This window comes from Mobula hypostoma, chromosome 8 (assembly GCF_963921235.1).
Source record: "Mobula hypostoma chromosome 8, sMobHyp1.1, whole genome shotgun sequence".
In the NCBI taxonomy this organism is placed as follows: Eukaryota; Metazoa; Chordata; class Chondrichthyes; order Myliobatiformes; family Myliobatidae; genus Mobula; species Mobula hypostoma.
This window is the reverse complement of record NC_086104.1, coordinates 67,548,088-67,561,994: the sequence shown is the minus strand read 5'-3', so window position 1 is coordinate 67,561,994 and position 13,907 is coordinate 67,548,088. Positions and strand designations below refer to the sequence as shown.

General features: G+C 44.3%; 1 protein-coding gene across 10 annotated transcripts in view; it reads left to right on the top strand.

Annotated features, from left to right (window-relative positions):
* LOC134350601 (utrophin-like) overlaps positions 1-13,907 on the top strand; it is a 537,041-nt gene that overhangs the window by 472,620 nt on the left and 50,514 nt on the right. For all 10 annotated transcript variants that reach the window (XM_063056033.1, XM_063056035.1, XM_063056034.1 and 7 more), the window contains one exon: positions 4,291-4,528. In XM_063056033.1, coding sequence (XP_062912103.1) covers positions 4,291-4,528 — 238 coding nt within the window. The remainder of the gene's footprint in view (positions 1-4,290; positions 4,529-13,907) is intronic.

The following is a 13,907-nucleotide window of genomic DNA, read 5'->3' as shown; positions in this document are numbered from 1 at the left end:
TTTGGATGGCAGAGGGGAAGAAGCTGTTCCTGCACCACTGAGTGAGTGCCTTCAGGCTTCTGTACCTCCTACCTGATGGTAAAAGTGAGAAAAGGGCATGCCCTGGGTGCTGGAGGTCCTTTATAATGGATGCTGCCTTTCTGAGACACCACTCCCTGAAGATGTCCTGGTTACTTTGTAGGCTAGTACCCAAGATGGAGCTGACTAGATTTACAACCTTCTGCAGCTTCTTTCTGTCCTGTGCAGCCCCTCCCTGCCCCCATACCAGACAGTGATACAGCCTGTCAGAATGCTCTCAATGGTACATCTATAGAAGCTTTTGAGTGTATTTCTCGACATACCAAATCTCTTCAAACTCCTAATGAAGCATAGTCGCTGTCTTGCCTTCTTTATAACTACATCGATATGTTGGGACCAGGTTAGATCCTCATTGATCTTGACACCCAGGAATTTGAAACTGCTCACTCTCTCCACTTCTGATCCCTCTGAGGATTGGTATGTGTTCCCTCGTCTTACCCGTCCTGCAGTCCACAATCAGCTCTTTCGTCTTACTGACGTTGAGTGCCAGGTTGTTGCTGCATCACCACTCCACTATTTGGCATATCTTACTCCTGCAGGCCCTCTTGTCACCACCTGAGATTCTACCAACAATGGTTGTATCATCAGCAGATTTATAGATGGTATTTGAGCTATGCCTAGCCACACAGTCATTTATATATAGAGAGTAGAGCAGTGGGCAAAGCACACATCCCTGAGGTGTGCCAATGTTGATCGTCAGCGAGGAGGACATGTTATCACCAATCCGCACAGATTGTGGTCTTCCAGTTAGGAAGTTGAGGATCCATTTGCAGAGGGAGGTACAGAGGCCCAGGTTCTGCAGCTCCTCAATCAGGATTGTAGGTATTAATCAGGATTGATGGTATTAAATGCTGAGCTACAGTCTGCCTGACATAGGTGTTTGTGTTGTCCAGATGGTCTAAAGTCATGTGGAGATCCATTAAGATTGTATCTGCCATTGACCTATTGTGGGGATAGGCAAATTGCAATGGGTCCAGGTCCTTGCTGAGGCAGGAGTTCAGTCATCATGACCAACCTCTCAAAGCGTTTCATCACTGTAGATGTGAGTGCTACTGGGCGATAGTCATTAAAGCAGCTCACATGCCATATTATAGTTGATTTTTTTTTTGCAGTACTGTGAATTATTTTTGAATGTTTTGTACAGGAATTAAATAATCAAAAACATTCATTGTAAAAATAAACGTAGTCTTTCCTTTCTTGTAGAAATAAAGTCATCATTGGAATGACCATCCTGAAGGATTTTTTTTTTGGACAGGTTTAACTTGATATCTACAAACAGTTTTTCCCACGCTTACCTTTGGAGAATTCCACTAAGCTCCTATCCTATTTTTGATTCCATACTGGTTTCAATGTTGAGTGCAGTTGGGTAGGAGCCCACTGAGTTACTTGGGCTTGCAACTCACCAGTATTTAAAGAGAGTAACTACCTTGGGTTATATGTGGAACTGTTGACCAGACAAAATCTGGATTTGGATTGCCTTTGAGATTCACAAAACTGGAAGGCAGATGATTTGAGCCGATTATGATCTTATACATCCTTGTGCTTATCACTCTGATTTTCAGGCATCATTTACCCATATTATCAGGAGTTTGAGGAGATTTGGCATGTTAACAAATACATTCAAAAACTTCTATAGTTGTACCGTGGAGAGCATTCTGACAGGCTGCATCACTGTCTGGTATGGAGGGGCTGCTGCACAGGACTGAAAGAAGCTGCTGAGGGTTGTAAATCTAGTCAGCTCCATCTTGGGTACTAGCCTACAAAGTACCTAGGCCATCTTTTGGGAGCGGTGTCTCAGAAAGGCAACACCCATTATTAGGGACCTCCAGCACCCAGGGCATGCCTTTTTCTCACTGCTACTATCAGATAGGAGGTACAGAAGCCTGAAGACACACATTCAGCGATTCAGGAACAGCTTCTTCCCCTCTGCCATCTGATTCCTAAATGGACATTGAATCTTTGGACACTACCCCACTTTTTTTTAATATACAGTATTTCTGTTTTTGCACATTTTTTGTAATCTATTCAATATATGTAATTAACTTGTTTATTATTTTTTTCAATTTATTTTTTTCTCTCTGCTAGATTATGTATTGCATTGAACTGCTGCTGCTAAGTTAAAAAATTTTACATCACATGCTGGTGATAATAAACCTGATTCTGATATCCATTCCAAAATTAAATGAGCACATAAATTGACCCATTTCAAATCCAGCAAAGGCAGATGGAGTATAGTTTCCTGAACACTGTGCTACTGTTTGTGGCAGTGCAGTGATGCAGCCAGTAAAGATGCTGCCTTAGAACCTCAGCAGCCCTTATATCGTACACAATCTGGGTGAAGTTTGCCTATTCTCCTCGTGAACAGCTTTCTCCCAGATGTTCCACCTCATCGCAGGACATGCTGAATGCCATGTCAAATAGCCGCTAAATAGCACCTCTGTTGATGATTAGTAGTATTTGGGCAGAGTTGAAGAGAATCTGGGGAAAACAATGGGATCAGTGTAGATGGGTGTTTGATTGCTGACAAAGACTTTGTGGGCCAAAGGGTCTGTTGCCATGCTTTTTAACTCTATGACTTTGTGACTTTCAGTTCAACACAAAAGTTGCTACAGCATCTGTTCATACTTGAGTGTACTTTTTTTCCCCCAAGATATTCCTGCAGCTATCTGAATAACTGCCAGTTGATACAGTCATAGAACAGGTTTTAAAATTAAAAAAAACACAAGAGATTGTGCAGATGCTGGAAATGTGGAGCAACGCCTACAAAATGTTGGAGAAACTCGGGAGATTTGGCAACATCTATGGAGGGAAATAAACAGTCAATGTTTTGGGCCAAGACCCTTCATCAGGAGTGGAAAGGAAGGGGGCAGAAGCCAGAATAAGGTGGCGGAAACAGTGAAACGAAGAGGGGGGATACATTCAGAAGTTTGAGAAATCAGTGCTCATGCCATATGTTGGAGGCTACCCATACTAGTGGTGTTACTCCTCCAACCTGAATTTGGCCTCATGTAACAAAGTGTTCCCCAATCTGAGTCGAGCCTCAGTAATGCAGAGGATATTGTACAGAGCCCACTGAATACATGAGATGACCCCAACAGACTGGCAAGTGAAACATTGCTTCATCTGGTAGGACTGTTTGGAGCATTAAATAGTGGTGAGGGAGGAGATGAATGGGCAGGTGTAGCACTTCTCCCTCTTGCAGAGTTGTTGTTCAGGAGGGAGATCAGTGGGGAGGGACATGTGGACAAGGGAGTCATGTAGATAGAGTGATAAATTTTCATCACTTGAATTTGGGCTGAAATTGGAATTGGTTTATTATGGTCGTATGTACTTGGATGTGGTGAACTACTTGTCTTCCATACTGTTCATCCAGATCAAATCAGTTTATTAGGGTAGAACAAGGTTAAACAATTACAGAATGCGGAATAAAGTGTAACAGCTACAGAGAAAGTGCAGTGCAGGTAGACAATAAGGTGTGACTACAGTCAAAAACAATGTGTGATTGTCTCTGGATAAACAGTGAACTATTCAGGACTGAATCTTGGAATTTCAAGTCAAGTCAAGTCGCTTTTTATTGTCATTTCGACCATAAACTGCTGGTATAGTACACAGTAGAAACAAAACATCATTCCTCCTGGACCCTGGTGCTACATGAAACAATACAAAACTACACTAGACTATGTGAGACAGCACAAGGGTACACTAGACTACGTAAGACAACTCAGAAACTACACTAGACTACAGACCTACATAGGAATACATAAAGTGCACAAAACAGTGCAGGGCAGTACAATAAATAATAAACAAGACAATAGGCACAGTAGAGGACAAATTACAATATAATAATAAATTATGTAGATGTCAGTCTAGTCTCTGGGTATTAAGGAATCTGATGGCTTGGGGGAAGAAACTGTTGCACAGTCTGGAGATATGCATAAGCACTTTTTGATCAATTATTCAAAATTTGTTTATCTAGCACTGTAAAGTTATCCAGGTTTTTAGATGGTGAAAGACATGTTGGTTGTTGTCAGTTGCCTCAAATGTACAAGGTAAGTGCAAAGATTTGAAGAGAGGAAGGGTTGATGGGAATATGGAGAATAAAATGGAACTGATGTAAACATTGAAGATTTGGAGTGAAGAGCCTGTTACTGTGCTGTATCATGTGATTAGGTGAACTGAACTGAATGAGCTCTCATTGTTATTTTATTACAGGAATCTACAAGCTGAGTATGAACGGTTAAAGCAACAGCAGGTTCTGAGAGGTGTAAAGCCCCTGCCATCACCACCTTTCTCACCAACTCAACAGAGCTATCAAGATGCTGAGCTATTGGCTGAAGCTAAGCTCCTCCGACAACACAAGGGGAGACTGGAGGCCAGAATGCAGATTTTGGAGGACCACAACAAACAGCTTGAATCACAGTTGTGCCGGCTGAGAAAACTATTGGAAGAGGTATGATTAATCAGGCATTGGTCTCATGAAACAAGTAGGTGAAGCTGCGGCTCTGTGCTTTCTTGGTGTTGAACTAATCGGAGTTCAGTCTCCAGCTATGGATACATTGACTTTGAATGTATGAAAGAGTTGAAAATAGGAGAAATCTGTGAAAGAAAAGAGCAGCCTGGGAGAAAAGGCTAATTTTAAGTCATTTGAGATAGTGAAACAAAAGGTTTCATGATTTGGCAAAGTCTCAAGGCCATATCCAAAACTAGCTGAAGCTGAGAATGGGGTCATTAGGTTGGTAATACATCTGAGATTCTGCTGGATACTTTTCTTCATTTTATTTCTTTTGTGTTGATTAATTTCCAAGACTTGGTAAGCTGTGCGTATCAAGTTCAAGTTTAATTGTTATTCAATCAGACACACGTATACAGATAAATGAAACGTCGTTTCTCCAGGGCCAAGATGAAATACATGGTGCTGTACAAACAGTAACACACTGCACAGATAGTTACAATAGCACATCCAGTCACTAAAAATATATTAGTTCTTGAATGGCTGGCCCAAAGGTTGGTAGTGAATGGGATGTTGCCCTGAAGTCACAGTCCTACAAGATCCAGCATGCAGCAGTTCCTCACCTCACACTGGTTCAGCAGACGCAAGCAAAATACCTTGTCTCGTGCTGGGCGAGCCGTTGCAATCCAGCTGATCTTTCACAGAACAAATACTGGGGAGCAGCACCGACAAGAGAGGCCAGCCCCTGATCCAGCACGCCCGCTGCTCCTCTGATCTCCCCCACACTGCCTCCAGTGCCTCTTCCCCTGGGTGGCTGTAACAGGCAGCATCATGGCACGAGGGCCTGGTCTGCATACAACCAAGGCCGTGCAGCTTCCCCACCTTCAGTCTCACCAATGAACTGGACTTGCAATATTTTATATTACCAGTGTCCAACAGGGTCTTGCAATCACAAGAAAAATGTGATACATTTGTGCCGTTTGTCGGACTTGAAGAGGCTGCTGCAACGAAGTGCACCACCATCTTAGCGGAGCTTACAGATGTTAGCTCCCTGTCCTTACTGAATTACCATTCCTGAGTGAGTACGGCAAATATCACCTGACTTTCTCACTAGAAACATCGTGTGCTATTGCAGTTCTACAATTTCATATTTACTAAAAGCTATGGAAGTTGAGGCTATATAATTGGGGTGAGAATGTTATTTTCAACAATTGTATGTCTCATTTTAAAACTTTAATATAAATGGCAATTCTGCACCACTTGAGGCTCAGTTGAATTGTTTATTGTGACCTAACCCTCAGGGATTTGTCAATTTCATTTTCATGGCATGCATTGTTTAATTATTGTGAGCACCTTCTTCCCAAATGTGAATTATGTGGAATTTTCTATTGAGAATGACCTGAGGCAAACTACAATTGATGAGTCACCAAGAGTCTATAAGCTAAATAAATCAGATTTATTTTGGTTCTAATAGACAGGAAGTAACATGCTGCATATAACACTTAACTAAGTCATCTTCCTCGCTATGCTTGCTTTGGGCATTCCAAATTGCTGACATTGCAAATACAAAAATAATTGGTGTGGAGTTGCTTAGACTTGGGAGCGTCCATAAATCTAAATAAAAGGCATCTAAATAAAACAAAGCAAACAAAGAACGTCGCACACAGTAGTTGCCCTTGTGTGTATGTAACACTCGCTTTGCCAGGTGGCATGATCTCGGGGTGATAACCCCCTGCCCGGCAAACCTTAGCACTCTGGTTTGGGTGGATGCCGTGCGTTGTGTCCCCTGTGTAACATCAGTACCCCAAAATAACATTCAATCCACAATGTGTGGTTAAACATCTCCCCCCACCAAATTTAGTCATATCCTCATGACTTCTAAATAACTCGCCAACCCTTTCTGCAGACACAAAAACCCAAACAGTGACATTGCTCCCCAAACAGTAGACCTTACGCCCTGTTCCCCAGGCGCCACATAGGCAAACCTATCTGGGAGTTTCCTAATCCTCCAAGTCCTCCGTACCCCCTCACTTAAACCCTTCAGGCTCGGACACTACTAGGGATACCTCAGGTCTGCTTGCCAGCTCCTCTCTCAATCTCTCACTCATGCCCCCACTGCAACCCGGAGCCCCCTGTCCCATGTCCAGGGCCCCGCTTCTTTTCCTTCAGGGTCCTGCAGTAACCCAGGCTGCCCACAACTAGCCCTCCCCACTACACCTGACTCAGTGGGAGAAGGGCCAAAAGTCTCTTAATCAAGGGGAAGTTAGCAAAAGGCAGCATGTACCACGCATCCAGCACATCATCCTTCGAATCAGTATTCTTCCTCATTTCCTCGATCGGTAGCTGCTTTTTGATCTTCTCCAGACTGAAGCACTTGGTCTGGGCTGCCTCTGCAGCCTCTTCAGCCTCCTGTAATAGAGGCGTCAGCTTCTTCTCTGACTCCCCCAACTCTCGCTACAGTCTCAGCAGTTCTGACTCACGCTTCTTGGCCATCTCAATCTGAGACGCAGTTACTCCACCAGCTTCTTCCACCCCAATCTGAAAAAGTTTTTCCACTTCATTTAAACTGTCGATGATTATCTTCAGATTCCCTTCAAGCTTTCACTTCCCTCTTCCAAGATCTGTCCGCAATTGCTTCACCGCCTCAGAAGTATAGTCAAACCCCCCTCTCTGGGCTCTCAGTTTTCTGTTGGCCGATGTCACACAGTTTCCTTGGTCTTCCCCAACGTGCAAGTCTTTCAGTCTTTTCTGGATTAATTCATCAGTAAGTGGCCGCAGTTTCTGCTCGAAATTCCGGTTCTCCGTCTCCACGTTGAGGAGCGTGGACTCTCAAGTCTTAAAGGTTTGTCCCAAAAGTGCGGCACTCAGTCTCCAGCCTGCATTTCTGAGCACTCAGTTCAACGGTGCAAATCCCCTCTCTCCCCAGAATCTCATTTTGATTGATGACCTGGGTTTCCAGCCCCAGGTCCACCACCGTCTGTTCCAACACCAGGAAGTTCAACTGGTATGTCGGGTCATTTCTCTCAGATTGCCCCAAACTCCGCCGGCCAAAAACTACTCCACATTTTACACTTCGCCTCTGTCGCTTTTCCCCCCTCCCTTTCTTCTCCAAGGGAGGGTAGCCACACAGCAGCAGTTTCAAGGGGTGCTGCACTTTGCTGTAGTCCCTGGTGAATCTCCAAGAATTACCGTAGAATTCCACAGCTGAACACAGAGCATGGATGAACTGCATCTTTCTCCAGACCTGGCACTCGTCCAAAGGAAGTTTTAAGTCTTTAACTCTTTGTCGCCTGGGCTTTGGCACTCGCCTCGCATCATCGTCCCCCAAGGCGAATCCAAACCCGAGGCGATCATCCACATATGCCAAAACTCCAAACACTTCCACATCCCCCATGGTCTTCCCCATGCCCCGCAGGAAGGTTGCAGGGGCTCCAGATATTCCCTGTGGCATCTTTTCAGACTGGAAGAATCCCAGGGGACCTATAACAGCCATCTTCTCCTTGTCGGCCTCACTCATCGGGATCTGGCAACATCCACTCCTCAGATCCAGTACATTAAACCACGTTGCACCACACAAACAGACCATCGCGTCTTCAGCCCTCAGGACCGTATTCTGGTCAATGACAGGGGCCAGTCGCTGCGACCTCTCTCTCACCGAGGTGTTTTCAGCGGTCATTTTGCGCCCCCCCCCCCGCCACGTGGTATGTCACAGCATCCACTAAGAGGGTCTCACCCTCAGATACTTCCCCCAGGCCGTACCGCCATCAGATCTCGTTTAAATTCGGTACCGGCCCAATGCTGCTACACATGGCTTCACAAGCAGCTTGAAACACTGAGTGCACAGACAACGCCCCCAAACAGCTCTGACCCACCTCCTCCTGGCAGGCCCCTATGTGCCTCCTCATCAGCGGGGCGTTGGTCCTCCCCAGAATCGAAACGCTGCCCGTCTCAACAGTGTCCGGACACATCAGCATTAACGATTCACGAACCTCAGACACCCCCACCTTGGCCTCCGAGAACTCCAGTTTCACATACCCATAATCGTCTTCGAAATAATCCCTAGCACTGATATTCCGAATTTCCAGTGCCCTGAATGGTGTCGAGAGTAAATGCTTCAAATACCAGTTGTGAAGTGAACTATACAGCAACTTGACCTGCGCCCCGGTATCGAGGATGGCCTTAGCATAGCTTCCATCTATCCGTAATGACACACGGGCGTGGTCCCTCTAAGCCTTCAGGAATAGGGTCTTTCCCTTTTGGGAGTTCCTTGGTGCATTGCTGGGAACGTGTTTCCAGAGACCCCAAGCCGTTCCCCCACTGGGCCTCCACTAAGTTTCCTGACACCTCTCTGATCAGCTGAACAACTGAGGGAGAGGCTGTTCCCCTTGAATGATCCCCCTGGCACTGCAAGCAATTTAGCTGCCCCCCGAGCCAGAGAAGATACACTGAAAGCTTTCCCCCAATCTCCTGACACAGGTATGGAAAGCCCCCGAGGTGCTGCATTTTACTTACAGTCGAATCAAATGCATTTTCCCACGCTTGCAGATAACTGGCAGCTGTCACAACGAGGTAATTGACCCTGACAGTTCTAACACCGTCAACAGCCCACCAACTCAAACTTTCAACCAATCCCTGTGGCTTTCCCTCAGCCAAGCACTGCCACTCACCTAACAACTGAGGGGTCCCCTCCGCCCCTTTTTTATTCCAAAGACCAGGCGGAGCCTGCCATAGAGGTAACATTCTGACCACTCTTTCTCCTCCCTCCTGACAGTATGGATAGCCCATGGCCCCGCCTCACCCAGGGCACCAACAGATACTGGCAATCCCACCTCCGTGACGTCAGCGTTAGCCCACGCTGAAGCAAGGTCTGAGCCCGCTATTTTATCAAACTTTTGCGCTGCAGTTTCAACTTCCCCATCAGCTTTAACTGCACTCAAAAATCAAACTAACAATTCATCCAAGGTACAAATATCCACCCCACTCAACCCGTGACTAACCGCAATCCCCAAAGACACACATCACTAACCGCAATCCCACAGAGACACAGCAGCACTGATTCAAACAGGGCAATCACACAGCACCCCACTGAATCAAATCCATAGACGAAGCTCCCAAATGTAACACTCGCTTTGCCAAGTGGCATGATCTCGGGGTGATAACCCCCTGCCCAGCCAAACCTTAGCACTCTGGTTTGGATGGATGCTGTGTATTGTGTCACCTGTGTAACATCAGTACCCCAAAATAACATTGTCCACAATGTGCAGTTAAACGATTAAGATTTTATATTTAAGTATGGGGTTAGTAGAGAAACAAAAAAAAAAGGAAAACAAATAAAAGGCGCCAATAATCTCATAAAAATGTCCAGTGCACAACGTTGGAGCTCACGGATTTCCTTTCGCTGATCCTCCTTCACTCATCGTCAACCCCTGGGCTCTTGCCCCCAGCCCAGGCCCAGCGGGTCCGGCAACCATCTCCTCAAGCCATTTCTTCTCTCTTCATCCTCTTCACGCCTTCTCCCCGAAGCCCACGCAAACTAACAGCTTTCACACAGACAGAAAGAATAACATCTATCCCAATTGGTTAGCAAACGAATACAAGTCCCGTTATCACTAACTGCTATAGAGAACCACTGTCTCAGCAGTTAACAGTACAGAGAAGCCATTTTATTCCCCTTAGCAGTAACATAAAAGGAGAAACCCTTACGTATATATGTCACTGACTCACAAAATTAAAGGTGGCACATCAGTGGTTAGCATAATGCTTTACAATACCAGTGACAGAGTTCAATTCCCACCACTGTCTGTATGTTCCTCCCATGGCTGTGCGGGTTTTACTCCAGGTGCTTCAGTTTCACCCCACACTCCATTGACATTCTGGTTGGTAGGTTAATTGGTCACTGTAAATTGTCCAGTGATTAGGCTGGGGTTAAATCGGGGGATTGCTGGGCTCAATCAATCAATAAATTAATAAAAACATTAACAATAATGACAAGTCAGTGCATTTAGTGTAAGTTCAAAACTATTGTACTCAGTTGCATACCCTGTGGAACCTTTCATCTCTGGATTACACCCTTCTTGGGGCATTTAATAGCACTTAACATCTCTTAATTTTGACCTGTGTTGCAATTTGTCATCTGTCTATCCTTAATGCACCCTTGGCTGCATGTCCTTCAGTCATATTGACCTCTGATTCTCAGTGTGTCTGTCAAATTTTGTCCTGTTCACAAAATAATGACCATATCCTTAGGCTGAACTCACTGTCACCACTGATATCCATTTTTATCTTCATGCAGCACTAGAGTATTTTTTTCTGAACCCACTTCCTAAAACATCATACAATTCACTAAATGGTTATGACTGTGCCAGAAATTAATTCATTCCATTACATTCATTTTTCAAATTTACCACAAATTATGCTTATCATTAATTAAACTATGCATATTGCCATGTGTGCAGGACTGGTGCTTTAGAATTGTGCTGTGGTTGATGACTTATTTCTCTTCTGAAGCTTGTGTTATAACCACACTAATTTTTGCCATGGTAGTGCTTGGGATTTTGGCTAATTGAAATTGACTTCATATGAGGTGAAGGTTGGTAATTGCAAAGAGGGAGACTTGCAATATTTATATTGCATTTCATATTCATTAAGGTAATTAGGAAACACAGTTTCTGTTGTCAAGTAGGAAGTGTAACTACAGGTCCCTCAAACAGCAATGTAAAAGTTACTAGATATTCTGTATTTTAGTAATACTGATGGCCTGGCCTCAGGGTAATTCTCCTGCCACAGAAAGCGAGTGTGGAACTGGACATTTTTTGTTATAGTTGGTGAAATTGCAAATGTGAGGAAAAATACTGATCACCTGGACAGCTGGTCACCTCAGGGCTACCCAGAATGTTATTTAATATCTTGAATTTGGCATGTTCTCATATCATCAGAAGTATGACGAACATAATGAAACAGACTTTACACGAAAGCATGTTGAAAATACAAAATCTATTTTTTGAATAAACAGCACAATTTGATATGTCACGCCTGAAGCCACCTCAGTGTGCTTCACCCATCATTTTATAATACAATTTTATATTAAAAGTATGCATTTACTACATTTGGAATTTATTTCACAAGCTTACGTTTGAGAAAGTTCAGTTGAGTGTGAATAAAATTGACGTCATTACATCTGCTCCTAATCAAGTGGAAGGCAGTCCATCAGGACTCAGGCAAGAGTATTTGCTAATGAATTGATTACTTTCAACTTCTTATTTGCAGTCATGCTGCATTTTTGAGTCAAATGGTAGAAATGTCAGCATTGGAGAATGTGTCTGTGGCGTTGCTTTGCTAAATTGCACTTCAATCTGTCCGCATGGCACATTCCTGTGACAGTAATTACAAGGTGTCAAACCGAGGGTCCACCCACTGATTTGAAAATATGCGGTTCTGCTTCCATTTGCAAACTAATTGTAGGGTTATATAACATTTGCTAAGGCCTCAAATTATCCAAAATTACTTTGCAACCAATCAAGTATTCTTAATGTCTAGTTACTTTTTCCACATAGACAAATTACTTGATCCATGGCAAGTTCCCACAAATGTGAGAATGCCATCTTTTTGGTAATGTTACCTGTATTGATTATCCTCCGAATATTGCCACAGAATCTTCATAATTCCTTCTGAATGAATAGTTCGATTTCTCATCCTCACTTTGCTCTGGACCAGCTAGACAACAGGAACTTGTACTTCAGGCTGCTGTTCATCGACGACAGCTTGGCGTTCAACACATTATTCCATCAAAATTTATCATCAAGGTTTGAGATCTGAACCTCTGTATCTCCCTCTGCAACTGAATGCCAGAGTCAAATCAGCAGACTTCAATTAGTGAGGATTGGTAATGACATCGCCTAATCAACACAGGTGAACCTCAAGGTGATGTGCTTAGGCCCTATCCTACTCTCCATATGCACTTTATTGGCTAAGCACAGCTCCAAAGCAATCAAATTACCTTATAACTCTGCTGTTGTTGGATGAATCACAGGTGACAATAAGTCAGCATACTGGAGTGAGATAGGACAATCTGGTTGAGTTGTGCCGCACAAATAACTTCTCATTCAACATGAGCAAATTAAGGAGCTAATTGTTGACTTCAGGAAGGGGAAGGAGGGGAAACATGCGCCAGTCTGCATTGGGGAATTGGCAGCGGGGAGAGTCAGCAGCTTGCAGTTCCTGCGTTTAATATTGGACAGCTTGTCCTGTGCTCAGCATCTTAACTTTCACAGGAAGCTTCAGCTTGTCATCGAAGACTTCAACAAAAGATCTATAGCTGTACTTTTGAAAATATCCTGACCAGTTGCATCATGGTCTTTTACTGCAATTGGAATGCATGAGAATACAAGAAGCTGCAGAGAGTAGTGGTTTTGGCCAAGTATATCTACTCCCCATTATCAGCCATATCTCAGAAAGCACAACTTCAAGAAAGCAACATCCATCATCAAAGATCCCAGGCCATAGCATAGAAACATAGAAAATAGGTGCAGGAGTAGGCCATTCGGCCCTTCAAGCCTGCACCGCCATTTATTATGATCATGGCTGATCATCCAACTCAGAACCCCGCCCCAGCCTTCCCTCCATACCCCCTGATCCCCGTAGCCACAAGGGCCATATCTAACTCCCTCTTAAATATAGCCAATGAACTGGCCTCAACTGTTTCCTGTGGCAGAGAATTCCACAGATTCACCACTCTCTGTGTGAAGAAGCTTTTCCTAATCTCAGTCCTAAAAGGCTTCCCCTTTATCCTCAAACTGTGACCCCTCGTTCTGGACTTCCCCAACATCGGGAACAATCTTCCTGCATCTAGCCTGTCCAATCCCTTTAGGATTTTATACGTTTCAATCAGATCCCCCCTCAATCTTCTAAATTCCAACGAGTACAAGCCCAGTTCATTCAGCCTTTCTTCATATGAAAGTCCTGCCATCCCAGGAATCAATCTGGTGAACCTTCTTTGTACTCCCTCTATGGCAAGGATGTCTTTCCTCAGATTAGGGGACCAAAACTGCACACAATACTCCAGGTGTGGTCTCACCAAGGCCTTGTACAACTGCAGTAGTACCTCCCTGCTCCTGTACTCGAATCCTCTCGCTATAAATGCCAGCATACCATTCGCCTTTTTCACCGCCTGCTGTACCTGCATGCCCACTTTCAATGACTGGTGTATAATGACACCCAGGTCTCGTTGCACCTCCCCTTTTCCTAATCGGCCACCATTCAGATAATAATCTGTTTTCTTATTTTTGCCACCAAAGTGGATAACTTCACATTTATCCACATTAAATTGCATCTGCCATGAATTTGCCCACTCACCCAACCTATCCAAGTCACCCTGCATCCT